The following is a 25,752-nucleotide window of genomic DNA, read 5'->3' as shown; positions in this document are numbered from 1 at the left end:
TGTCCTCCGGCCCCTCCCTCCAAGAAATCCATCAGCTTTAGAGAGTAATCAGCAGTGACTTTTATTGCATCCAACTGTGTGCCCACAGCAGGGTACCCCAAGCCCCCCAGGCATTCCATACAGCAGTGACCCGTGTGCTCTGTCCTAGGAGCACGCTGGGACGTCCAGGCCGGGACCATGGCAGAGGCGCGCCTCATGGAGCTGAGCTCACCCATGCCGGTCATCTTCGTCAGGGCCATTCCAGCGGACAGGCAGGACACGAAGCTCACCTACGAGTGCCCTGTGTACCAAACCCGGACCCGGGGCCCCACCTACGTGTGGACCTTCAGGCTGAAGAGCCAGGAGAAGGCCGCCAAGTGGGTGCTGGCGGGGGCGGCCCTGCTCCTGGCCGGGTGAAAGGGGGTGCTCCCCGAAAGGCAACGGCCACCCCCCCAAAGATGTCCTGCAAGCGTCTTCCACAGAAATTACTGAGGACGTGACATTTCCCCCTCCCCATAAAAGAAAAAGGGAGGGATAGGAAGAGACAGACAAACCAACACGAGAGAAAGGCCGTGTTCTCCCCGCCACCACAAAGCGTCTGCAACCCCAGAAACAAAAGTTAAGGCTCGTATCCCTTACGTGGCTTACCGTGAAATCACTAAAACAAGACCTGAAAAACAAGGCTGAGTGCCCGCTCCCCAAGGGGGATTTCTGCTCTAAGAGACCAAGCGTCAAATAAAAGTGTTCATGTGGGCTTTGGGGGGAGGTCCCCAAATGGGTTCCTTCCTTAAAGAAACGGAGAAATGGGCCGGGCAGGTTTTTCTATAAGCAAACTGAAAAATCAACGCTACACTTTCAAGTTCTTCCAAATAATTGCACTTGGTAATAAAGGGTAAAGAAAAAAAAGCCCCGATTCCAAATCTCGAATGCGTCTCGGGCCAAGGGCAGCCTTGTCTTCCAGGGGTTATTTAGGGCACAGTCAATACCTGAGCATTTCCTTCCCAGGCCGGGAGGGGCTTATCAAGTTTTCTCCTTGTAAACTTAACCTGGAAGGTTAACAATATCTACATTATTCTCATTGTGCTTTTCAGTTAGAAGCGTTTTTGTAAAGACCTCAATGTACTAGGCTGGCTATCGCGGGCCGGGGACAATCCACTGACCCCTGTACTAAGACGATGTTTTCCTGAGAAACTTTACGAACATGGGACAAAGCGTCACAAACCGTGCACAGGAAGAAGCCAAACTGCTGAGTTTCCCCCCAACAGCTGCTCCCTGTACAAAGAAAACCGTCACAACACTCATCAAATCTGGAACACCCATCGGGGAAGGGGGTCTTCCCGACGAGACCCCCCCCTTCCCCATTTCTGGCCATTTTCTCTGCATCCTAATGGTCTTCAACCAGTTGTTTCTGTATGCTGAGAGACAGATGAGAAAAAGACTCAGCTGTTTACTGTAAATCAGGGTACACCTTTAAGCTACACCAAAGTTCCACTATAAAAGCTCCCCTCCCAGTGGTGTAAAGTGTCCCAGGGCAGCCTGGACCTTACCCCTGCACTAAGACTTTGGGGGCCCCCTCCTTGTCACCCCCTAATTCTTGGTTAACTCCTTTGTCTGGTTTCCCGATTTCCTTTTCAGCTTTCAGGTAGGCCAAAAAGGAGCCTCACCTCTCCAAGTATTCTTTCACGTTGTTGTAGCCATAAAATTTTGCCAGGTGGATGAGGATGCCGGTAGCACATCGTCCGTCACGCCGCCGACAGTAACTGCAATTGCAAATCCCCCGGCAGGGGGGGCACATCCAGTCCTGGGAGGAAGAAAATCGGGGAGATGCAGAGGACCCCGCTGGGAGGCGAGGCCGGAGGGGGTGGGGATGGAAGGACACCTGCAGCGTGAGCCCTCCCACACACCCCTGGGGAGAGGGGGGGAGAACATGGGCCCAGAGCTTCTCTCTGTCCAGAGCAAAGGCAGCATAAAGAGAGAGTGGAAAAGGAGGCAGACGTTTGTGAGCATCCAGTGTGTCTGGGCCAGATCTAACCAACTCCAATACTGAGCTACTTGGGATTGATACCAAATAATAAAATATTAATCATCACAAATAGCATCATTCTGGTGAGAAGGCAGCCTTGCCTGCTGCTGCTACAAAGCTTTCCCTCACTAACGGACCCATCCTGTTCCCCTGATCCCGGTCCTTGCTTGCCCTCCCAGAGACGTCCATAGGGCTGGGAGCTTTCTCTCCTTTCTCCAACTTCTCTCTCGCCACAGGATGACCACGAGCCCAGTCTCCTTCCCCACTCCTTCCTCTTGCTTTTTTGGGATGTCACACCGCTGGCTTGCTGACATCAAACTTAAATCTGACAATATGAGTGAATGGCTTGTTGGGAGCAATATGAATGTCTCTGTTCAGCGATGAGATAAGAAGGAAAAGGAACGGCCACCTACCGGGTCCAAGAGAGCCGACCTTACATCTTCCCCATAACGATTCCGGAGGCACGGGCCACAGAACTGCCCCCTGACTCCCCCGCACTCCAGGTTCCGACACACTGTCTTAGTATCGATGGTCTTCTGTCGGCATTGATGGCACGTGTTACCCTAAGGTGTGGAAGAAAGCAGTGAAGGGATTGACAGAATTTCTCTGCATGGCCGAGCAGCTTCAGCTATGACCTCCCTTTACCATCACGGCCACTTTCCAAGAACCTGCTCCCCGAATCCGTCTGGCATCCAGCAAGTGTCTCATACACCAATGAGCTCATTCTTCCCTCTTACATAAAACTGGGCAGATGCCTTGTCTTTTTCCTCCTTTTAGTAAGCGCCTGCCCGTGGTTGATATTTAATAAACGTCAAATAAACGTCCAGTGATTGAAATCCTCTTTCACGTTATGGACAAAGTGAGCCAACAAGACTTAAGGAAGGCAGGCTGGAAAGGACCCTGGTCCTCCTGGGCTCGAATTCTGCCTCAGGTACTTAGTAAGGCAAGAGAATTCCCCCAGGCTCCAGGTTAACCATCTGTAGTTCCTTACAGTTCTACATCTGTCACTCCAAGCAAGTCAAGTCCATTCCCTACTACGGTCCTCCCTCAGAGATGACATGTTTTGCCTCGTGGAATCTCGAGCCCCCTTTAAGTCTTAGCTCAGATGCCGCCTCCTTTCTGAGGATTTTCTGACGGCAGCGCTCCTCCAGCCCCTGGCAAACTGCTCATGCTTCCCACTGAAACCTTTGCCTACATTTCTTATTTATCAGTGTATGTGTTTTTCACCAAATAGAATGCAAGCTCCCTGAGGCCAGGAAGAATTACTCTTCTGTATCCTTGGCACCAAGCACAAGACCGGACATGTAGTAGGGGATTAATGCGAAAGAACCAATAGAACAAGTCCCCAAATTGTCCAGTCTGTAGCAACACTGACCTGCTTCTCCTCCTCTAAAAAGTCGCCTTATTGTGAGTCGGAATGACTCACTTTATGGCACTCTGGGCCCTGATCCGGGTTACCATGCAAAAGAGAGGCCAAATAACAGTCCCCTGCATGGCAAATATGGGAAGAATCACCTTAAATATGGCTTTCGGATATGAAGTCCTTACCAGAACTTTGTCGTAGATTTTATCTCTCACAGTGATAGCGACGTTTTCTAGGTCATCTTCGGTGATCTCATCCACTGTCCGGTAAGAAGACATACGCCGTTTTCTGTACACGCGGCATTTACCCTGCAAAATGAGCACACGGGTCTGATGGCAGGAGCGTTTAAAGCCCCGGGGGTATCTCACTGCTTCTGAGCCTGTGCCGACGGTTAGATCTGGAAAGCAAACCCATAAAGCTTCGCCCTTCTACCAGTCCACCCGGTAGCAGAACTACCCGTAATAACCAGAGATGGGATGGGGCTCCTATGGGACAACCACGTGGCCCCAAACGCCAGACCTAGCATCCTCACCAGCCCCTTCAAAGCCAGTCTAGACATCTTCCAGATGGTGATAGTAGACCAACCTTGACTCACCTGCTACACAAATAAATATATCTGTTCTGTCACTGTGGGTTTCTGTGAGGATCCAATGACAACATTCGTACAGAACTTTGCAAACCTTAGAGCGCCTGTGATTGCTAGCTAATCAGGCCCTGCTTTTCTGCTTATAATCCATGAAACGTTGAGCAAAACATGGCCTTTCTCTGGACCTCAGTTTCTTTAATTAAATAATGGTAAAAAGAGTCTTTAAGATCCCTTTTACTCCCAACTCTGTCAGTGATTTCCAAAACACAGTTAGCCTGGGACCTCCGGCAAATGCACAGAAGCCTCAAGGCCTTGGACACTCCTATTCCCCTCGCTGGCTGTCGGGTTCTGCTCGCCACAAAGTTCAGTCTGGATAAAAGACTCACTCGTGGACTAGCTCCACGGTCAGGGCTGAGCACCGAGGGAGTGAGACACATACCCCGCTCCCTTTCTTCCGTCTCCTGAAAGCGTACAGGTCTTCTTCAAAGTTGGGGGACACGGTGAAGTTTTCCACGGCAAACTTCTCCGGAGGCCGGGCACTGCGGGTGGGGTTCATGCGGCGAGTTATCTGTCCCTCCGAGAAAGCCCGCCTGACCGTCTTCTTTTTCTGGAAGAGAGAGAAAGCACGGCTGCTTCTGAAACCCCCTCCAATGGGAAGTGCTTCTGTTAAGGGGAGGGGTCAGAAAACAAGATTTCCACTTACGTAAGTTGGGCTCGGGGTCTGCACCGGGAACAGCTCTGGGAGAGAGTGCAGTTCTGCCAGCAGCTGAGCGAGCTAAGGAGGGAAAGAGACAAGCGGTCACTGCTCGGGGCTGCCTTCCCGCCTTCTGGTCAAGAAAGGCTCCATCCCTGGCCCTGGGGGCCCCCGAGGGACACCCAGACCTCTACCCCTGGTCCCTCACACAACGCGTCAACCCCAACCCGGATCAGATATCCATCTGCGGCGCTCCAGCGACAAACGCGGCTTCCCAGGCTGAAACTGACACATCCCTGAAAGCGACCCGAGTGAAACCGACATGCTAATCCCCTCCTAAGCCAGCGCGCGCCGGACGCCGAGCTCTGGGACGCAGCCCTTTCAGCCAGGCTGCGCTTTGGAGAAACGCCGCTGGCTTGTTCTTCAGACATTTGCAACTTAAGTGTCCACGTGTGTGTGTCTGGGGTTTTACACGGACGGATATTTTCTATCTGCACCGAACACACCTGGATGCACATTCCTAACACAGGATGTATTATTTACCCCGTATGTGAATGGAGCCTCCCCCCTACACATACGTCTCAGACATCGCATCACGCACACACACGATCTATCTTATGTGTCTGTCTAGAAGGCGGGTGCATCTACAGACCCACAGATCCATCATTCTTTCTTTCACTTATTTATTGGGGGAAGGGCGTGGAGTCCAAATCAGTGCTTCCGTCTCCCTGGCGAGATAACCTCCTAAATCTGCACCAAAGGGGAGGAGCTAAGAGTCAAGGGTCCGAGTTTAGATCCCAGTTCTTGATATTTTGCTTCCCCTTTCTTGGCCTCGGTTCTCACTGCATGATTGGGGTGTTACACTAGTTGATCTCCAAGGTTGTTTGTGGTTCTAAAATCTGCAATCCTCAGTAATTTAGGGTAATTCATTACCAGGGTCCCATGAAAAAACATGACCTTGCCTGGCAGGCTTGGTTTTCCAACCTATGGAGGCAAGATCGCCTTCAGAGACATATCTTACCATGGCTTTGTTCTCCTTGATGTTCATGGCCCTTTTGATCAGAGCATCCGAGTCAGTCTGGCCCAGGTCCGAGTCCTCATCCGACTCAGAGGTGGATCCTTCCACAGCTCTCTTCCCCGGCCTACCATTTTTCTTTCTTCTCAAAGACTTCGATTTTTCACTCTCATCAAAATGTAAGCTAGAAAAGGATGGCTCAGAAAACCTGGTTTTTATATCTGCTTTATTCTTTGTGGGGAACTGGAAGGCAACTCTTAGCCCAAAGCTGTTTCTTCTGGAGGCCGTCTTTGTTTTGGCTTCTTCCTCTTCCTCCTCCTCTTCTTCCTCCTCTTCACTGCCCACATGACTGTCTCCAGCATCTTCATCACTCATTTCTGACTCTGTGAGCTAATAAAGGGAAGGAACAAAAAACTGGTCTTTTCTCTGCCAACATCAGACAAATATAAAGATGAGCGGTAAGAAAATTGGTTAACATCAATCAATAAACACGTATTAAGTGCCTACTATGTGCCAAACACTGGGAAATACAAAAGGGGGAAAAGAGTCTCTGCTCTCAAGGGGCATATATTACAATTGTATATATTACAATATAAGGGAGACAATATGTAAACAAACTTATACAACACAAGTTATTCCACAGAACCCAGAGAAAAATTAGCCGGGCACTAGTCTGCGGATGGAATTTGTGAGAGTGAAGGACAAGCTAAATGTTAACTAGTCCCCAAAGACCAAGAAGCCTCCTACCAAATACATACAAAGCACTGAGCTAATGACAGATGTTATTATTAAAATTTTCAGCAAATATTATTGCTGGAACGAAAAAAAAACTCACACTTGGAAATGGAGGTAGGTTCCTTGGTGCTCCTATTGTCCTCTGAGGAAATCCGAGTCTGAATTCTTAAAGGGGGATGGGAACTGCATCAAAAAGGGGACGGGGACGGGAAGTTCTGCTGATTGGGTAGCGTGCTGGTCTGGCTACAGCAAAAGTGCTACCTCCACTGGCAGATGCCATGTTGGATGACAAGGGAGGGGCTAGGAAAAGGAAGAACCATTTTTGTAGTCCCAGGTACTGTTGTTTTTTATAAATCTCTTATTCAAAAACCACAGAAGGGCAGCCAGGATAATGAAAGGTGTTGTCATAAAACTGTTGGGAGAAACTGGCAATGCTGATCTGCAAATAAGAACTTGGATCCAGCTGGACCAGCAGACTCCCAAGGATGTGATTCACTATCTTGAGAAATCCCAGGAAAGGTTAAGGCAGGTGGGGGAAGAATATGCAAAGGGATTTTGCTGTAGACATGTGGAAGGGATGAGGGGATGGGCAGGAGGAGGAAAACCCTTTGTAAAGGCTATGGGTAAAGAGGATTTGTGGTTATGGGTAGCACTTTAGACCAGAATCAAAAGGTCAAATTAAACTGGGAGCCTTCCCCAATGGGGATTTCTCTGTGGCCGGGGAAGGTAGGCCTTCCTGTATGGCATCCTGGCTGTCCAGGTAAGAAAACCAAACTTGCAATGAATCGGAGGGACTTGTTTACCCCAAGTGGGGATGACAGAAAAACAAAAATAGTTCCAAAAAGGGTGAGAGAGAAATTCACTGCTGAATGAAAGGAGCTAAGGGCACAAATTTTGCAAGGTGATATTCTGGAAGCATGGGGTAGTACAGAGGCTCCTGGAGGGCAGAAAATGCTTTATTTTGAGGTCCCTGGCACCCAGCACAGTCCCTCACACATACAGCAGGAACTGATCTCCAAGGTCCTCCCCAGCTCTAGGCTTATGATTCTATGGGCAAACACTCCAACAAAACAATGGAAAGAAACAGACTGGAATGGATTAATAAGTCATAAATGTAGACCTGGAGGGGACCTCATAGGGCTCATTCAAGTGAGTTCCCACTGGTAGCAAGTAGTTGAACTGGATTTGAATCCAGCTTCTTCAAATTCAATTCAAAACCACTCAGTGCTAGGTAACATCTTAGCTTAAGGCTACTGATTGATCAAATAAACTCAGGGACTGGAGGGTGGGGGAGGTTAAAAATCAGTTATAAATAGAGAATACTTTTACTGGGGGGAAATAATACATTTCTCTAATCATCAATCTTGCAAGTGTTGGATGGGTAAGTTACCATTAGCTCTGGGTGACTGTTGAGCTCATTCTGGGTAAATCCTTCAAAATCTTCCGTCTCTGAGTCAGTATCCTCGGTGAAAATCCTTCGCAGTTCGTCGGTCATGTACTTGGAATGGAAATGCATATCCTAAAACCAGCACGTTAAAAAAAATTAAATTAAAAATAATTTCTAAATCTTTTTAAAAATTTAAAAATTCAAAAAAATTTAAAAATTAAAAAAAACTTAAAATAAAATTTAAAAGCTATCAACCCCACCAAATTCATCAAGTTAAATTTTACTTAAAAACAATAAGAACAAGAAAGTTTTGTTCAAATTCACTTTCTGGCAGATTTACAACTTCAGTGAAATAAGGCCAGAGTCCGGAATCTGCTTTTATCAGCAGAGATGCAGAAGTGGGAAAGCCAGAGAGGAAAGGAGAAACTCCATCAATCTCCAGGCCAACAGCCCCTTCCCCACTCTCCCCAGCTCTTGGCGGGCCAGGCAGCCCCCTCTGAGGCTGTCTATCTCCAAAGCTCAAGAGCAAAGGCTGTCATCAAGCAGGATTTCCTGGTCAGAAAAAGGAAGCCCCTGAAAGAGTCCAGCCCCCACCCCGGCCTGGGGAAATTTCTCTTAGATGGGGGGAGCTTTCAGTAAGCTGCATTTGCTTGGGACTAGCTGGCTTCTTTATAAAAAAGTCAACTTTTTTCTTCAAAAAAAGAAAAGAAAAAACAGAACAAAATCCCCAAAACCCCAAACCATTTTTGTTTACTTTTATTTACTGACCCCTCTTAAGAGAAGGAGGAATAAATAGAGACAGACAATTGTAAATCCAAAGCTGTACCAGAAAACCTCCCAAGTCCTGGGACCTCCGATCTTGGCCCATTTGTCAATGTCCTTATCTGGTAAGTCAGGCTACTCATTTTGGACTTTATTCATCTAGAACCATCCCACAGTTTCACTTTAGAGCAAACTAAAGAGGCCCAGCCTCTGAATGACGTCCCAGGCAGGGTGCCGGGCAGTCACGCCGTCCCTGGGGCCCTGCCGGGGCTGCCCTTCCCTGCAAACCCTCTGAAGGCAGATTCTGGTCCAGCTAGGTCCCACAGGAAACCCTTTCAATGTCCCACTGCCCTCGCACTGCCAGGCCCATTTGGCCAGACTAAAGCCGGCTCCCCACGGTCTCCTGCAAGCCCTGGACCTCAGACAGTCTCGCTTCAGAGGGCCCCGGGCCGGACTAAACATCCAGAGCCGGGCCCAGGATCTACAAGAGGGAGAGAAGTGACTCTAGGGAGCTGCATGTGACTCTGTCTCCTTTTCTTTGCCCCCTCCTCACATAATTATGTATTATTTCATATTTAGATACTCTCTGGAGGAAAGCAAAGGAGGAAAACTGCCACGGGAGCGGGAGGAAGGACGGGGATGCTCCTGCAGCTCAAGGATGGACCCATGAGTAAGTGACTGTAAGGTATCTTTGATGTGTGCTCTCAGGGCCACAATAACCAGGGCCGCTGCGGAGGGAGGGGGGGGACGAAGGAAGCCATCGGAAAATGCTGCACCTGGCTGGTCGGAGGAGCCCTCGGCTCCTCTGGGCGTCCCCCAGCAAGGGGGGAGGACACCAGTCTGGGCCCCAGAGGGGCGCGGAAGCCATAAACTGAAGCATTTGTGCATCCATCTGGAGGCCGATAGCCCCCTGGTGTCCTGGGGGTCCCACGGCTGCCTCTGCTTCCCACTCAAGCTTCAAGAGAGCCCTGAGAAGGCTGTCTGGGCCGGGAAGCCCGGGGCCTTGGCCACGGGCACGAGGGAGGCCCACGCCCCCCCACAAGCAGACAGGCTCTGCTGGGGAAATCTCTACTTAGTCACCGCGACTCGGTGGCAGAAGGGAGCCCTGGGCTACAACGGACATGGGACGGCCGGACCGGAAGGACTGGGGTCAGCTGGTCTAACCTGGGCTGCTGTCCAAAGTCTCCCAGAGACTCATCCCGAGCCCCAGCGCCGGCTCTGTCCTCCATGATCCGCTCCGGCCCCCAAAGGAAGAGCCCTGGTCCTGATTTCCCCATTAAAGCTGACCTGCCCCCAGAGAGCCCCTCCCCAGGGTCCTGACCCCCACCCAAGAGCAAAGGGGAGGCTCAGCCCAGAGCCCCAGGGCTGGGAGGTTCATGGAGACCCCCCAAAAGAGGCGCCAGCAAAGCTCCGAGGAGGCTCCCCAGGCCCCCAAACCCTGAGCAGGGCGGCCCGCCCCCCAGGGCCGAAAACTATTGGGGTCCGAGGCCGGTGAGCCGGGACCGGCACTGGCGCTGCCCGTTCCAGTCCTTGCCCCTTGGGCCCGGGCCCCGGTGTCCCCCCCCCAGCCCCGGACCCGCGCTGACCTCGGCCCCTCCCCGACCCAGGGCCCGGATGCTGTCAGTCCTGTGCCCCGCGGAGCCCCGGGCCCCAGAGCTGTCCCCCCCCCCCAGCCCCCGGACCCGGCGCTGACCAGCGGCCCCTCCCCCCCCGGACACCAGGGCCCGGATGCCGTCCCTGTCCCACCCCGCCCCCCAGCTGGCCCCCGACACCAGGGCCGGATGGGTCAGTCCTGTCCCCGGGCCCGGGCCCCCCGCCCCCTCCCCACCCCGCAGGAGGACCCGGCCCGGCCTGGGCCCCGAACTCGAGGGGCGGGGCCCCGCCAGCAGAACCCCGCCTCACCTTTTTCCTGACTTGGGTCAAAGCTCTTTCCAGGACAAGCGTTTCCATGGGAACCTCATCTCCGAACCCGAAAAAGTCCTCCTCGTCGCTGGGGGCGTTGAAAATGTCAGCCACCTCCTCGGGGACTGGAGGGAAGGAAAACCCTGCCGCCCCCCCACCCCCCACCGGCCCTCACCCCCCCCCCCTCCCCCCCCCAACCTCCGGGCCCCCCCCACCCCCCGGGGGGCCCCCGGCCCCCCACGGGCGGGGGGACCCCGGGGCCCTACTGCCCCCGCCTCATTCCCCTTTTCCTTTCCCTTCTTCCAGGGCCCCGGGGGCCTTGGGGTGTTGACCGTCAGGAACAGAAGGGGCCCTCCCGGGAGGCTCATTTTTTCATCTCCCTGCACTCCCTGGGTCGGTCCGGGCTCCGAGTAAAGGAACTTCAGAAGGCCCCGGAATAAGGGGGCTTCAGCCGCCCCCATTCCAGCCTCGTTTTTTCCAAGCGGCTCCTCAAAACGTTCCGAAGGTGCCCCCCCGCGCCCCCCAAGCAAAGGCCCACCGGCCAAGAGGGGCGGACGGCCCCCCCCGGCGCCCGCGTTCTGGGCCCCCGGGCTGGGCTGCCCCTCCCCCTTCCTTTCACAGATGGGGAGACGGAGGCCCCAGCGCGCCCCAGGGGCTCCCACTGCGACTGGTCCAGCTTCCCGCCCATGGATTCTCCCCCCCCCCTCAGCCCGAGGGCCCCGGCCCATTCTCTTGTCTTTGCATCTTGGACCCTAAGCAGCTAAGTCAGACCCGGGTTCTTTGCCTCAGCTTCCCCCATCTTAAATGGGGCGGCCCCTTCCACGGGAATCTACCCCCAGAGCCCACCGGATCCCTGCACGGGGTCCCAGGGGGCAGAAGGGCAGGTCACCCCACGGCCCACAAGCTGCAGCCCAGCGCTGTCCGGGGCTCGGCGTCCGGCCCGGACCGGCCTCGCGGGCTCCTGCTCGCTTCCCCAGGCCTCTGGCCGTTCCCCAAGCCCAGGACCTGGCCTATTTGGGGCCCCGGGGGAGAACCCCAAGGCTTTCCTTTGAGCCCCATCTCAGTCTGGCCCCTGCTTCCAAGTCCTCCCAGTCCTTCTGACCAAGACTAACTGGCCGCTTTCTCTTTCCCCACCCTAACGACCGGCACCAATTGGGAAGCCAGAATTTCAATTTGAGGGGGCCCTCGGCGGCCGCGGTCGGCCGCCTTTTGGGGTCAAAGTCAGTGATTTACGTGCAGAGCCATAGAAGGGGAGCCCCACTGCCCCGCTAGTCGCACAGAGATCCGCAGGGCATCGGCCCGATCCGGCCCTGCTCGGGAAGCCCGGGATTAATGAATGCCCCCCCCCAGGACAAGCAGCCGCCTCAACCTTCTGGGGCCTTACTGGGACCCCGGCAGCGCCCGCACAGCCCCAGGGCTTCCGAAGGCCAGATGTCTCCTTCCCATTGAATCCGAGCCAGGTACGAAGAGGCCCGGAGCCATTACTCATGCGCCAGGAACCCTGGAGACCGGACAGGGCAGTAAAAGTGTGGCTCAGAGCTCCCCGACACGTTCTGGAAAGGAGCCCCTCGTGAAGAGCTCCCTCCCTCACAAACCAAGGAGGCCGCCTCTGTCCGCCGGCCCCTCCATGGCCCGGCTCCACGGCCCGGGAAGGGGGCCAGCTCTCGGCTGAAAGCAGAGCCTGGAAGCCCAAACACCCAGGGAGCTGCTGGGAGGCTCTGGGAAGGATCCGGAGTCGGGAAACCCCAAGCCCAGGCAGGAGCGCCAGGCCCGCTCGGAACCGAGCCCCAAAGCCCCGCGGGCAACCGGAAGGGAAGGGGTCCGCCCGCTGGGACCTGCGGGGGTCAGAGGTCAGTGGGTCCAGCCCACTGGGTATCCCACCCTGACCCGGCCGACCGCAGGCAATCTTTGCACCTGCTTCCTCGTTTCTAAATCGTGAGCCTGCGATTGACAAAAAGTCTGCTTCTTAATCACGTGCCCCTCCTTCCGGGCTAAAGCAGGGAATCTGGGGACTTGCACATCCCCAGCAGAAGTTTGGTTTGGGGCGTCCATGGGGGGCAGATGGAGGAGGGGGGGCTAAAGTCCCCAAAAAGGGGCAAAACCTGCTCCAAAGGGGCCGCCATCACCAGGAGGTCTGGCCTCCCTCTGCCTCCAGCAAAGGCCTGGCGGGGATGGACTCCCAGAAATCCAAGGGGGGGCAGATGTCTGGCCCAGCTCCAGGCCTGGAATTCTGTGCGCTGGTCCCTGCCCCCAGACCCCAAGTCCGATCCCTCCAGCAGGGATCAAGGGCCTTCTCAGCACCAGAGGCCGGGCAGCCCCAACTAAAGCTGTGATTAGTGGGAAGGGAAGGGACCTTCAGGAGTCTGGAGGCCATCTTGGCACCCGAGAATCTTCCCAAGGTCCTCCACAAATCCACAGAAATGGGGCAGGACACGATGGCTCAAGGCAGAAGGAAAAAGGGACGGATCGATCAGGAGATACTCTGAAAGGCTCTGAGAAGGGTCCCATCTGTAAAGTGGGAAAACTGCCTCAACTGCATCCAGTCAGCAGGAGAGGGATGGAAGCTGCCGGCTGCTCTGGGTCTGACTGTGAGCGGGACACACACACACACACACACACACACACACACACACACACACACACACACGTCTATAGTTATACTTATTATATAAATATATATTACATAGATATACTTATAAATGTGGGTATATGTACTTATATGTATTAGTGTGGGTATATAGAGCTATATCTGTATCTCCATATACATATCTATAGATATAAAATATAGATAAATATATAAAGATAGATATAAACATATAGAGATACAGATATAGACAGATAAATATAGAGGCAGAGAGATATAGAGAGATAAATATAGAGAAAGATATATGGAGATAGAGATAGACATAGATATATATGGAGACAAACAGATATAGACAGACATAGATAAAGAGATAAACAGATAAGAGATAAACATATATAAAGATAAACAGATACAGATAGCTAGGCAGAGATACAGATATATATATATATAGAACGCTAAGAAGAGACATAGAGATAGAGATAGGTAGGTAGATAGAGATATATACAGAGATATAGATAGATAGAAATAGAGATAGATATGCATAGATAGACAAATATAGATGTGTAGATATATAGATAAATATGTACAGATAGATATCTAGAGAGAGAAATTGATATAGAGATAGATACAAATACATAGAGAGATAAAGCTATTAGATAGATATGGAGCGATAGATTGATCGATGGATCTCGGCACACATATTAGAGTCCGCTTTGAAGACACCCAGGGAGCCGAGCTCAGAAGGGGCCGAGCTGCCTCTTAACCGAGGACCAAGAGGGGCCAGGTGCGGGACAACCCGGTGAGGGCCTTTGGGGGGACAGGGTGTGTTTGTCGGGAGGAGGGAGGAGCCAACTGGGTGAGCTCCTTTCAGACAAGGGCTGCTTCTGTTCTTTCTCTGCATTCCTTGCGCTTCCTTCCCCCATCTTGCCTAGGAGGGGGTTTTGAAAGGCTAAGACAGAAGCTAAGAAACTAGGACGTGAACCCGGCTCTCTCCTGATTCCAAGACCACTGCTCAGTCTGCCAGCCCATCTTGCCAGCCCATTTTACAGGTGAGGAAAACAAAGGTACAAAGGAACAAAACTTCCATCCAGCATGAAATACTGAAAGGCCAAGTCGGTCCTGTGTCCGGCGCCATGTCCTTCTCCAGTGGGGTGATCCTGGCAGGTAAAAGGATGGCTAGGAAGTAGGGGGGCCCACAGAGCAACAGGACCCTTTCCCTCTTCCTCAAGACAGAAAGCAGGCAGGGATTGGACCCCGGCCGTCACCGGCAGCAGTGGCTACCTTCGCGCCCCAGGTGCCCAAGAACACACTCCATGGAGTGTTCAACTGTGAAAGGAATGGGGCGGGGGGGGGGGGGGGGACACACAGACACAAACCTCCCGGGTCTCAGGACACTGACGTCTTATCCCACCAGCGCCTTCTCGGCCCGGATCTGCCGCAGACCTCGGAGATGGCCAAAGACCACAGAGACGGCGGCCTCCAGGATGGCCCCGATGTGGAGGCCGATTGATCCCTGCTCCCAGGAGAAATGAGGGAGGCCAGACTGTACAAAGAAGCCCATTCAGGCCATCCAAGCAACCTTCCCCAGGTGCTTTGGGCGGGGCCGTTAAAGGCAGATTCTCAAACCTTTTTTAAAAGAAGTTTTCCACTTGAAAAGCTCCAAGGCGACTTTGGTTTCTGAAGGTGCTCCCGAGTTCCTTGCTGAGAGTCAGAGAAGAGGGAAATGACCCTGCGTGTCAGAGAAAAAGCATCTCCCCTTCACTCCTCCGGGGAGAAATCAAATTCCATCCCATCAATCTTTCTTCCATGGCAGAGTGTGCAGGGTACCACACGGTGCACAATCCTGACCCTGAACGGGGCCATAAAATACTGATTTTAAAAGCAAATCTTAAATTAGGAGACGGTGCTAAAGGGCCGCTTTGCAGAGCTCCAAGCACTACACGCACGCTGGCCATCAGTGTTCAAGGGCTGGGATTTTCTATTACACGGTCTCTTAGGGAGTCTCGGCAACGTCGGTGTCCCCCAGCCCCAAAGGGCTGAGTCTGGAGAGAGAAGAAGCCTTAGATGCCATCTCAGTTAATTCCTTCATTGTACAGTCAGGGAAAATGAGACTCAGGGACATTATGGGACACAAGGAAGATGTGTCCGGACTAGGACTTAAACCTTCCCCGGTTCAATAAGTATGTATTGAGAATTTACTGTGTGAATAAAACTGGGGTAGGTGCTGAGAAAGACACAGAGCTCGCGAAGAACCCATCTCGTCCTTGCCTCAGAGAGCTCACGGCTCGGAGGGGAGACGAGGAAAAAACCCCCCAAAACGATGTTGTAGGGTCGGGGTATCCAGCACGAGGGCCCCGAGCTAGATTAAAATGGAATTGGGAAATACTGGATAATGATGGAAAAAAACATGACCTAGATGGTGTTAATGTACAGAGATCCTTATGTGTGGTTTAGTGGCTCATTTCCACTGAGTTAGAGTTAGAGACGGGGACGGTCCGAGCTGGGGAGAAAAGCATCCTCAGAAAGGGGCCGTCAAACCCCACACAAAGTCTCGTCAAGTTCAGGCCATTTTCCTCTGGGAAGGCTGCATCTCACATGATGGACACCCAGCCCCCAGCCACAAACAACCCACTGGCACCCAGAGAACTAAGCCCTGTGGGGACGGGCCCCGGGGCCCCGGGTCCCACTGTTAGGGCCATGGCGCAGTTGTGAGCCCAAGGGCCCTCACAAATGCTGGTGATTGGGCAATTTTATCTGCAAATTTAGAAGACAAGCCCCTAAGTGTATGTTCGCTTCTACCCTAGCGCCTACCACAATGCTCTGGGCCCCCAAGAAATGCTTTTTTCAGGAAAGGGGAAGGGAAAATGCATTTCTGTACAGCACCTACAATGTCCTAAGCAACTTGGTGGCTAAACTGTGCTAAGCAATTCATAATTATCTCATTTGATCCTCAAAACAAGCTTGGGGGAAAGATGCTGCTGTTACCCTCATTTTACACATGAAAAAACTGAGGCAAATAGCCAGAAAGTGACTTGTCCAGAATCACACAGCTGGAAGTGTCTGTGGCTGGACAGAATTTCAGGACTTGATTTATAGAAAATAAGGAGAAAAGGCATGGACTTCCAACTCTGTCTTTAAAAAAGGGAGGACAAAGTCAGGATTGCAAAAAAGGCAGCAACTCACTCCAAAACCCAATGAGAAGAATGCTGAGAAATGCAGAATTGGCCAAATGTAAAAAAAAAAAAAAAAAAAAGGAAAGGGGGAAAACACACAAAAATCACTTTAGGAAAAAAAACTCCTTAAAAACTAGCATTGGCCAAATGAAAAAAAGATGTACACTGAAGAAAATAATTCCTTAAGTTAGAATTGAGTAAATGGAAATGAATAACTTTATGAGAAATTGAGAAACAATAAAACAAACCCAAAGGAATAAATAAATTAAAAAAAAAAAAAAAACCAGAAGACAATATGAAATAGCTCATTGGAAAAACATCTGACCTGGAAAATAGACCCAAGAGAAAAAAATTTTTAAATAACTGGACGATCTGAAAGCCATGATCAAAAAACCAGACAGGACATCATCTTTCAAGGAATCACCAAGAAAACTACCCTGAGATTTTTTACCAGAGTAAAATAGAAATTGAAAAGAATCTATTGATCGCCTCCTGGAAGAGATTTCAAAATGAAAATTCCCAGGGATATTACAGCCAAATTCCAGAACTGCCAGGTCAAGGAGAAAACATTGCAAGCAGCATAAAACAATTCAAGTATCTTGGAGCCACAGTCAAGATAACACAAGAGTTAGCAGCTTCTACATTTAAGGAGTGGAGGGCTTGAAATACGATGCTCTGGAAGGCAAGAATCACCTATTCAGCAAAACTGAGTATAATCCTTCAAAGGAAAAAATGGACATTCAATGAAATGGAGAACTTTAAAGCATTCTTAATGAAAAAACCAGGGCTAAATAGAAAATTGGACTTTCAAATACAAGACTCAAGAGAAGCGTAAAAAAATAAACAGGAAAGGGAAAGGATAAGGTTAAACTGTTCACCCTCCTACATAGTAAGAGGACATTTGTAACTCAAGAATTTTCTCATAATTAGGAGGAGAACATATAGACAAAAGGCACAAGTGTGAGCTGAATATGAAGGGATATCTAAAAAAAAAAATAAGGTATGAGAGAGAATATACTGGGAGAAAGGGAGAGGTAAAAGGGTGTAAATTATCTCATCTAAAAGAAGCAAGAGAAAGGTTTTACAGTGGGAGAGAAGAGAAAAGAAGGAGAAATGAGTGAATCTTCAGAGCTGACTCAAAAAAGAGAATAACACACTTAATTAATTGGGTGTAGAAATCTATGTTATCGTTAAGTATGCAGAAAGTAAGAAGGGAAAGGGATAAGAGAATAAAGGGGAGGTGCAGACTGGGGGAGGAGGTTAGTCATTAAAACATTTATGAAGAGGGACAGGATGAACAGAGAGAGGATGGACTAAATGGGGGGAAATAGTTAACAAGAGTAATTGAGGGAAAAAATGGCAGTAAGTTTCTCAGACAAAAGATTCATTTCTCAAAGACATAGAGAAGTGAGTCAAATTCATAAAAATAAGAAGCATTTCCCAATTTGATAAATGATCAAAAGACAGAAGAGTTTCCAGATGAAGCAATGTTATCTATAGCATATGAAACAACTCTCACTCATAATTGACTGGAGAATTACAAATTAAATATTACCTCATATCTATAAGACTGGCTAAAAGGACAAAAATAGGAAATTGTAGAGGAGATGTGGGGAAAATGAGATACTGCTGGTTGTTGGAGTTGTGGATTGATTCAACCATTCTGTAGAGCAATTTGGAATTAATGCCCCAAAGGCTATAAAACCATGTATAACATACCCTTTGACACAGTAATACAACTACTAGATCCATATCCCAAGAGATTTAAAAAAAATTAGAAAGGGAAAGGTCCCAAATGTACAAAAATACTGATAGCAACTCTTTTTTGATAGCAAAGAACCGGAGATTGAGGAGATGCTCATCGATTGGGGAATAGCTGACTAAATTGTGCTATGTGATTGTGATGGAGGACTATTGTGTTATAAGAAATGAGCAAAATGCTCAGAAAAAAACCCTGGAAAGACTTCTATGAACTGATGAAAAGTGAAATGCACAAGGGAAGAGCAACGGTATAAGACCATCCATCAGCTGTGAATGACTTACCTCTTTCAACAATGCAGTGATCCAGGACCACAATGAAGGACTTGTGATGAAAAATACTGTCCATCCCCAGAGAAGGAACTGGTGGTGTCTGAATACAGACTGAAGCACTCTATTTTTACTTTATTTTTCATTTTACTTTACTTTCTTGAAGATTTTTCGAGTGGGCTTCCTTTTTTTTTTCCACATGACTAATATGGAAGACTACACATGTATAACTTTTATCCAATTCCCTGCCTTCTCAATGAGGGAATAGGAAGGGAGGGAGGAAGGGATTGTGGAACTCAAAAGTTTAAAAAAAAAAAAAAAGAATGTTAAAAATTGTTTTTATACATTAATGGAAAAAATACTAAATAATTTTTAAAAATCCAATTTCTTTATTGGAGAGTAGGTAAACCAAATTATCAGCTCCTTTAGTATTCTCAAGTTCTATGAGTAAAGTCACTTTTACAAAATATCCCTGGACAATCCTAGAAACCCAAACTCTAAATCAGTGGTTCTCAAAAGAAAGTATGGTCTGGAAAATCCTGGGGATCTCTGAAACCCTTTTAGAGGGTCTACAAGTTCAAAAATAGTTTTTATTTCCAATATGGTAAATGTCTATAAATATAACCCAGATAAACAAAAACGCTTTGGAGAGCTCCTCGATAATTTTTAATAGGATAAAGATACTGAAAACAAAACTTTGAGAACCACTGCTCTAAAGGAACGGTTCTGGGTGACCCAGCTCCCACTTGTCTTCCAGACTTAGCTCCTCACACCACTTCCCAAAATCCACTTTCCACTCAAACTGGCCAAGCCCCCTCGGTGCCCGTCCCATGTGCCAGCTGCCCCGCGCCCCTTCCTCTTGGCCTCTGTGAGTTCCTCCAGTCCTCATCTTGGAGGACCCAGATCCTGATCCACGTCCGCTCTAACCTCTCCGTCCCCCTAGAAGGGAAGTTCTCGAGGACAGGGATTGGCACATGATTTAATAAATGCGTGCTGATGACGGGTTTCACATCCCTGAAGTCCCATTCCTTGAGCACAGCAGTCACTTACTATATTTTAAAGATAATCCTAGGAAACAGGCGGCCTTGGCAAGGCCGGCCCCAGCTCCCGGGCTCTCTTTGGTAACTTAGGCTGATGTTCACTTGCTCTATGTGGGGCCTGTACGAGTGCCTTATTTTACAGATGTGGAAGATAAGGGACACACAGATATTCCTTGGCTAGAGCCAAGAGTCAGACCGAATTTCTCTGAATCCAGAAGCTCCTTCCTCTACCCCAATCAGTAACATTATTACAGTTCCTTATCAGTAACGATACTGATCCATATCATTAATGGAGGAAACGTGGGTTACTTGGATTCCTGACCTGACTTGGAGAAGCCACAGCCCCAGAGCTCTGAGCAGAGAGCCCCAGGCTGGGAGGGAGGGGGCCCAGAATTCCTCCCAAATCCGGTGTGCTTGGCTATCTTCTGAGCCCAGGAGGGCCGAGTAACAGCCGGGTGTCAGACAAAGCCTCAGGGCTGTCGTCAGTCTGGTCGGGCTTGTGGGGACCTTATGGACCATGTGTAGGTTTGTTGGGTAGATCCTGGGCAGTCCCAGCTAATTCATGACTGCGACTGGCTTGGAACTCAGGTGGGTCATCCTGACTCCATTGCCAGCACCCACCCAGCCACCCAGCCACAGGAGCCCTCAAAGAATCTCTGGAGTTTCCAATGTTTTCTCCTCCCTCTTCCTAAACCCCAGATTCAGGCTTAATCTGCTTTACTCTCCTCAGCTAGCTGGCCTCTTAGTAAATTACTTCTTGAGTCTTTTGAATGAGCTCATTTCATGCGGCTGTGCTGTGTGTGAGACACTATACGGCACAAAAACGGCCTTCCCTCCCCGAGCTCGTGTTCTCCCAGACTCAGAGCTGGCCCAGGCTCTGGTAACCTCCCTTTCCTTCCACAAATGTCATTCTAGTCATATTTAGATTCAACCACTGAAATTGAGAGCTTCAAGGGTGACCAAGGTTTCCCAGGCCAATCCATGCAAAAAAAAATCACAGCTGGAACCCATTTATTTTACAGATAAGAAAACTGAGATCCAACAAATCTGGAGGGAAAGAGCTTCCTCCAGCCTCCCACGCCGGCCACGGCCTTGAAGAGTCACCCTCTGTGTCCCAGCCCACCGTCATTCTCCACTCAGTGAAACTGAAAAGTACAACTGGCAAACACTGACAGCAGAAGCAGGCAAACTGCCTCCAGAACAATTGCCTTGGTCTGTGCTGCCCATTTTTGTCTTTAAAAGACCTGATCTCGCCTTTAGCAATTTGTTCCAAGTGGTGGAGTATGTTGGCGGGGCCTGGGCGGTAAACTCAACACAAAAAAGTTCATTCAACATGTCTGAGAGACAAAGGATGAAGGGGAGGAGATAAGGAAGAGGGAGGAAGAGGAAGGGAGGGAAAATCAGAGGAAGAGGGTAGGATAAAGGAAACAAGAGGGAAGAGGAGGGAGGAAAGAGAAAGGGGAGAATAAGAAAATGAGGAAGGTGAAAAGGGGAAGGGAAAAGAAAAGAGGGAAGAAGGGAATAAGGGGGAAGGGGAAGAGAGGAAAGAAGAAGTGGGAAGGAAAAGGGGAAGGTGGAGGAAGAGGAGGAAAGAGTGGGAAGAGGAAGAGGGGAAAAATGAGAGAAGAGGAAGGAAAGAGAAAGAAGGAAAAGGAAAAAGGAGGAAAGAAAAAGGGAGAATAGGAAAATGGTGAAGGGGAAAGAGAAAAAAGGGAGGAAGAGGGGGAAAGTGGGTAAGGGGAAGAAAAAGAAAAAGGGGGAAGGAAAAAAGGAGAGAAGGGGGAATGAAAAGGGAAGAAGGAAAGAGGAGGGAAAATGAGGAAGGGGGAAAGGAAAAGAAAAGAGAAAGGGCAAGAGAAAGAAAAGGAAAAGGAAGAGGGGGAAAAGGAAAAGAGTAAAGAGAAGAGATAAGAGGCAAAAAGGAGGAAGGAAAAAAGGAAGAAGGGGAAGAATACAGGTTTTGTAGTATTTTAGAGCACATCCAATCTCCAATTCAGCCATCCCACTTCTATGCAATATATAGTGTCCTTGTTTATAATTCCCACCATTACATGGTACTCTCAGATAATGTGACTCCAGCCAAAGAATAAATTCTAAGTTCCCGAATTAAGGGAAAACAATAAAAACAACAACCCAACCATGGATTAAATGCTCACTACATGCCCAGCCGGTGCTTATGTTTTTGGCTAGTTTCCCCCAGAATGGAAGCTCCTGGGGGCAGGTCCCATTTTCTCATTTTCAAACCCTGGCCCTGACACACCCGGACAGCTCACAAGCGCTCCTTGCCCCGTTAGGTTGCCAGATTGCCAGCAGGAAGGCTCTCAGATTTGGTACCAAGGCAGTCACTCCCCTGCATCCCAATGCCCTCACCTGCTAAATGAGGGGGCAGGGCTGGATGGGTGGCTCCCATCTCTTGGTGGCTCCCATTCTATTTGATTCATTCCCCCCCATTTGAGGGCAGAGAACTGAGGGAAGGGGCAGACACTTGTCAAGCGTGGGGCGGCCTAAAGATGCAGAGCCCAAATTGGAAGCGAGGCCGTGTGGGCCCAGCTGTTCCTAGGGTTCCCCTGGGCTGCTCCCGGGGGGTCTTGGGCCAGAAGCATCACTAACGGCGCCAGGTTAAGCACAAGGGGCTACTCGCAATCCTGGCTTCCTCCGGCCAGCCGAGACAAAGAATATGTATTTTTCTTGTTTTTCTTTCTTCCCCTCATTTAAAAAGTTTCTCAAACACCAAATACATCTCCCGAGCTACGCTCGCCAACTGACTGAAAACAAACTCTGCGGCGGTTTGATTAAATGTCATAAACGGCAGCGATTCCGTAGGACCCCCCCCCCAATCTCCCCAGTCGGGGGATTGGGGTTTGGCCAGGGGTGTGCAGCAGCCAAGTGGCGAGGTGGGGGCGTGCCAAGTAACACTGGCGGAGGTTCAAGGCGCCCAACACTGGGTCACTGTACTAACCCGGGGCATTCCGATTCCGAGCCGCACCTTCCCCATCCTCCCCCCTCCCCCCGGGCCCATAGCGCCGCAGCAGGGGAGGGGAGGGGCAGAGGGGGAGGAAGGAGGAGGATGGATGGTGTAAACACATCCCAAGTGGAAAGGTGAGGCCGAGCCCGCAGGTCCGAGGGGCCCCGAGCACTGCGGCCCCGCCCCAGCCTCCTCTCCGGCTCCCAGGATCCCCGGGGTCACCCCCCAAGCCCAGGAGCCCCTTCCTATTCCAGCCTTTTTAGTTTCCAAATCAGTGCTTCGTTTCTCCGGGACCACATCTGAGCTAGCTCCTTCCCTCGCCTTTCTTCCCCAATTTTCCTTTTCTTACTGACTAGAACAGTGTTTTAGAGTGGGGAGGGTCCCAGAGCCCACCCCAGAGGCGTCTGGGAAACCTCCCAGAATCCCACACCAACAAAACCTCTCTCCTAAGCAGCCGCCGGGCGGCTGGAGCCCCCCCGAAATCCCGGGGAGCTTCCTTCCAGCTCTAAATCCCAAACCCGAGGATACTCGCGACGGGGGGGAGTCTTCCGATTACGCGAGTTCCTACCCGGGACGCACACGGGCGCGCGTGGGCCAACGCGCAAAGGGGGCGAAGCCGTCGGCCTCAGCTGGGAGCCTGCCGGCGCACAGGGGCCAGGCAGCGAGGGGAAGGGGGGGAAGGACGGGCCATGCGGGTGCTCGGGCGGCGGGCGCCAGGAGCCTCACCTTAGCCGCCGCCGCCGGCTCCATGTCCTCAGCGCCCGGGCCGGGCTCTGGCTGCGCGCCCGAGTCGCCGCCGGGGCCGCCGCACGACGTTCTGGCACGGCCGGGCCCGCGCGCGGGCTACAAAGTATCAGCGCGGACCCGGACTCGCCGCCGACGTTCGGAAGTGGAACGCGAGCGGGGCGGGAGGGCGGGGAACGCGCGGGGCGGAGAGCGGTCGCACTCGTCCCCGGCCGTGGGGGGGAGACGCCCGAGCGGCGGCCGGACCCGCAGCGGCCCCGGCCCGGCCCCGGCCCTCGCGCGGGCGCCCGGCCCCACAGCCGTGGGCTTTCACGCCCGCCTGCGCCGGGGGCGCCAGGGAGGGGCCGCGGGCGCTGGCGGGCGGAGGGCGGCCGGGCCGCGCTGCCGGCCTCCCCCTGTCGTGTGGGGCCGCAGTGGAGCGGTCCGATCCCTCCTGCGCGGGAGAAGGCTGGGGGACGTCCCGCTCTGCCGGCGGACTAGTCTGCCCGCGCCGGGGCCGGGGCCGGGGCCACTGGGGCCGCCGTCCGGGGCTCCGCTCCCTCCCGGGGAAGGCGGGGAGCCCGCGGCCTCCCCGGGACCCCCTGCGCGGCTGACCCCGAGCCCCTGCCGCCCGAGCGAGGGGCGCGCGTTAGAGCTGCCCCCGTGCACAAGCGGGGCCGGGCCCCGGGGCCCCCGGCCGGGCCGGGCTGTGGACCAGGCGCGCTCCGGGCCGGCTGGCCCTGCTCCGGGCGCTCTGTCCCGAGTTACAATGTTGCCGCGGACCCCGGACCCTCGGGCCGAGCCCAGGCGCCGCTGCCTCATTGCTCCGGCTCCGAATTTCCCCTTCCAGCGTGGAGGGGAAGGAAGCCGGGCGGGCTCAGAACGAAGTCTGGGGCTTGGGGCCGCACGTTTACACTTAGTCAGGGTCCCCAGGAGGAAAACGTTCCCCTAATACAGAAATTCTCATAATACAAATCGTCACTCCCTGTAACGGCAGCTGCCGTCCTCCGGAGAACCCTCCATCCGCCGCCGCCAAGGCGCCCCGAGTGGGAATGGCAGCCACTTAATCTGACCCCATGGGCCCTCATTTCCCCATCTGCCAAAGGACGCGGCTGGTGTCAAGCCAGCCTTTTCTCCCGCTCCTTTGATTTCTGCAACGCTGAAAGGCTTCTAGTGAGGAGCTAACGCAAGTGAATTCCCCCCTCTTCACAGCTAAGGCATTTTATAAACCAAAGAAACTGAGGCTCCAAAGGCAACGCACGATGAAATTTTATAAAAGTTAACTAAAATCATACCTTTGATTCATTAATTCCCCAGTTCAAGTCTGTCCTCCACAGCTTACTAGCCGTGTGATGGTGACCTGACCAAGTCATTTAATCTGTCTGCCTCAGTTTACTGACATATATAAATGAAACGAATAATAGCACCTACTTCCCAGGATTATTTGAGCATCAATATTTGTCAGGTCCCTTATAAATCATGAAGGGCTACGGAGATACTAGCTAATAGCGTTTTTTGTGGTTATTAAGGCCATTTTAATCACATTTTCTGAGCCTGTACTTAAAAAAAAACTACAAAAGAGCTAAGTTGGTACAAAGATTATCATAGCAGCTTTATGGACACTCGCTACAATTGTAAACAAGCTAAATATCTAACGATAGGGGAGGGAGTCAGATAAATTGGGGTAGATAATATAATAGAACCTTATAAGTGAGTATATGAACAAGTATAAAGGAGCAATTCGAGTTCCAAAAATAAATGCTAGTCCAAAAGAGGAAAAATTCAAGAGAATGAATGGACAAATAGCGCAAAGAGGTACTGATTCATGAGTTGAAAATACTGGAAAAAGGCGCTAGTCAACGTTATAAATGGCTATGTTGATGTATTTTTATTAAAAATATTTACATTTATTTTAAGAGAAAAAAGTCAGAAGCTTCCATTGAGTAACTTTGTTACTATCTTTTAATGAGGGGAAATGTAGGGTTCCTGCCAGAGTCAGTTCTTTTGAAACAATTTTGGAGCCCTGTCCTGTGACTTGCCTTGTAAGTTTCTGGTTGTTAATCACTGACCATTCCTGGAGGTCCAAATGTTGCTTTTTAAAACTAAACCTATTTGAGGGCACTGCAACCCCTTGCAGAGAGCGGGGTCCACTCCCCCCCCCCCCCCCCCCCCCCCCGCCCCAAGCTGCCTGATCAATTGGTAAATGTTCCTCACTGAATTTGGAAAATAATTTACCTCATTGAATGAGCCCATTTTATTTGGCTTAAAAGTTCCATCCTGCCCTTTTTAATGTTTGATTTTAAGTAATTCAAACATCATTGCCAAGGGGAAAGGACCAGGCAAGAAAGTATGACTCAGTCTCTGATCTGTGGACAAAAAAATAAAGCACAGGAATCAAATTAGCCTCAGGGGCCAGGGGGAGGGTGGGGCCAGATGTCTATGAAGATTTTTAAATTTGTAACCAGACTCCTGAAAGATGTTTTTGTCAAGGGATAGATTCTTCTCCCCCAAGCCCTGGCTGGAAGGCCACTTGTCGGCAATGTTGTCGAGGGCATCACTGGTCAGGCGGTGCCCTCATGGGTCGAGATTTTAGTATTTAAAAAGGAATGAAAACTTTAAGTTTGCTTAAAATAAAATTTAAAAACAGCCACCAAACGATTTCACACTTGACCTTATTGTTATCACAGATTCTATAAGATCATAGATCTAGAGCTGCAAGGGGTGTTAGGGACCATCTAGTTCAGTTACTCATTTATCAATATTAATATTGTTGTTGTTGATGGTGATAAGAAC

General features: G+C 50.9%; 2 protein-coding genes and 1 long non-coding RNA gene across 3 annotated transcripts in view; 2 read left to right on the top strand and 1 right to left on the bottom strand.

Annotated features, from left to right (window-relative positions):
* DNAH11 (dynein axonemal heavy chain 11) overlaps window positions 1-580 on the top strand; it is a 257,321-nt gene extending 256,741 nt beyond the window's left edge. Inside the window, exon 82 of the mRNA XM_031940270.1 lies at window positions 149-580. Coding sequence (XP_031796130.1) covers window positions 149-396 — 248 coding nt within the window. The 3' untranslated portion in view covers window positions 397-580. The remainder of the gene's footprint in view (window positions 1-148) is intronic.
* Window positions 420-12,820, bottom strand: CDCA7L (cell division cycle associated 7 like). Its single transcript, XM_031940269.1, has 13 exons — window positions 12,573-12,820; window positions 12,038-12,281; window positions 11,831-11,947; window positions 10,688-10,865; window positions 10,447-10,571; window positions 7,786-7,914; window positions 5,667-6,050; window positions 4,655-4,726; window positions 4,391-4,558; window positions 3,551-3,673; window positions 2,416-2,565; window positions 1,644-1,780; window positions 420-1,394 (listed from the first exon to the last, which is right to left on the bottom strand). The coding sequence occupies exons 1-13, from the start codon at window positions 12,818-12,820 to the stop codon at window positions 1,364-1,366; spliced, it is 2,106 nt and encodes a 701-aa protein (XP_031796129.1). The 3' UTR covers window positions 420-1,363.
* An 809-nt stretch (window positions 12,821-13,629) lies between these two features.
* Window positions 13,630-16,292, top strand: LOC116419616. The gene is made up of 2 exons (XR_004229867.1): window positions 13,630-14,079; window positions 14,445-16,292. It is a non-coding gene; the product is annotated as an uncharacterized LOC116419616 (long non-coding RNA).
* Window positions 16,293-25,752: the final 9,460 nt, after the last annotated feature.

The sequence above is a fragment of the Sarcophilus harrisii genome, chromosome 5, assembly GCF_902635505.1.
Source record: "Sarcophilus harrisii chromosome 5, mSarHar1.11, whole genome shotgun sequence".
Lineage (NCBI taxonomy): Eukaryota > Metazoa > Chordata > Mammalia > Dasyuromorphia > Dasyuridae > Sarcophilus > Sarcophilus harrisii.
The sequence above is the reverse complement of the archived record's forward strand: the minus strand, read 5'-3'. Positions and strand labels throughout refer to the sequence as shown.

What these genes read in the sequence shown, in the direction of transcription:
- CDCA7L (XM_031940269.1), bottom strand. Translation starts at nt 12,820, where the DNA reads ATGGCCTCCAGACTCCTGAAGGTCCCTTCCCTTCCCACTAATCACAGC. An exon ending in AGACCCCGAGCCCAACTTAC is followed by an intron (nt 4,559 to 4,654) that starts GTAAGTGGAAAT and finishes TCTCTCTTCCAG; the next exon opens with AAAAAGAAGACGGTCAGGCG. An exon ending in GACGGAAGAAAGGGAGCGGG is followed by an intron (nt 3,674 to 4,390) that starts GTATGTGTCTCA and finishes CTCATTTTGCAG; the next exon opens with GGTAAATGCCGCGTGTACAG.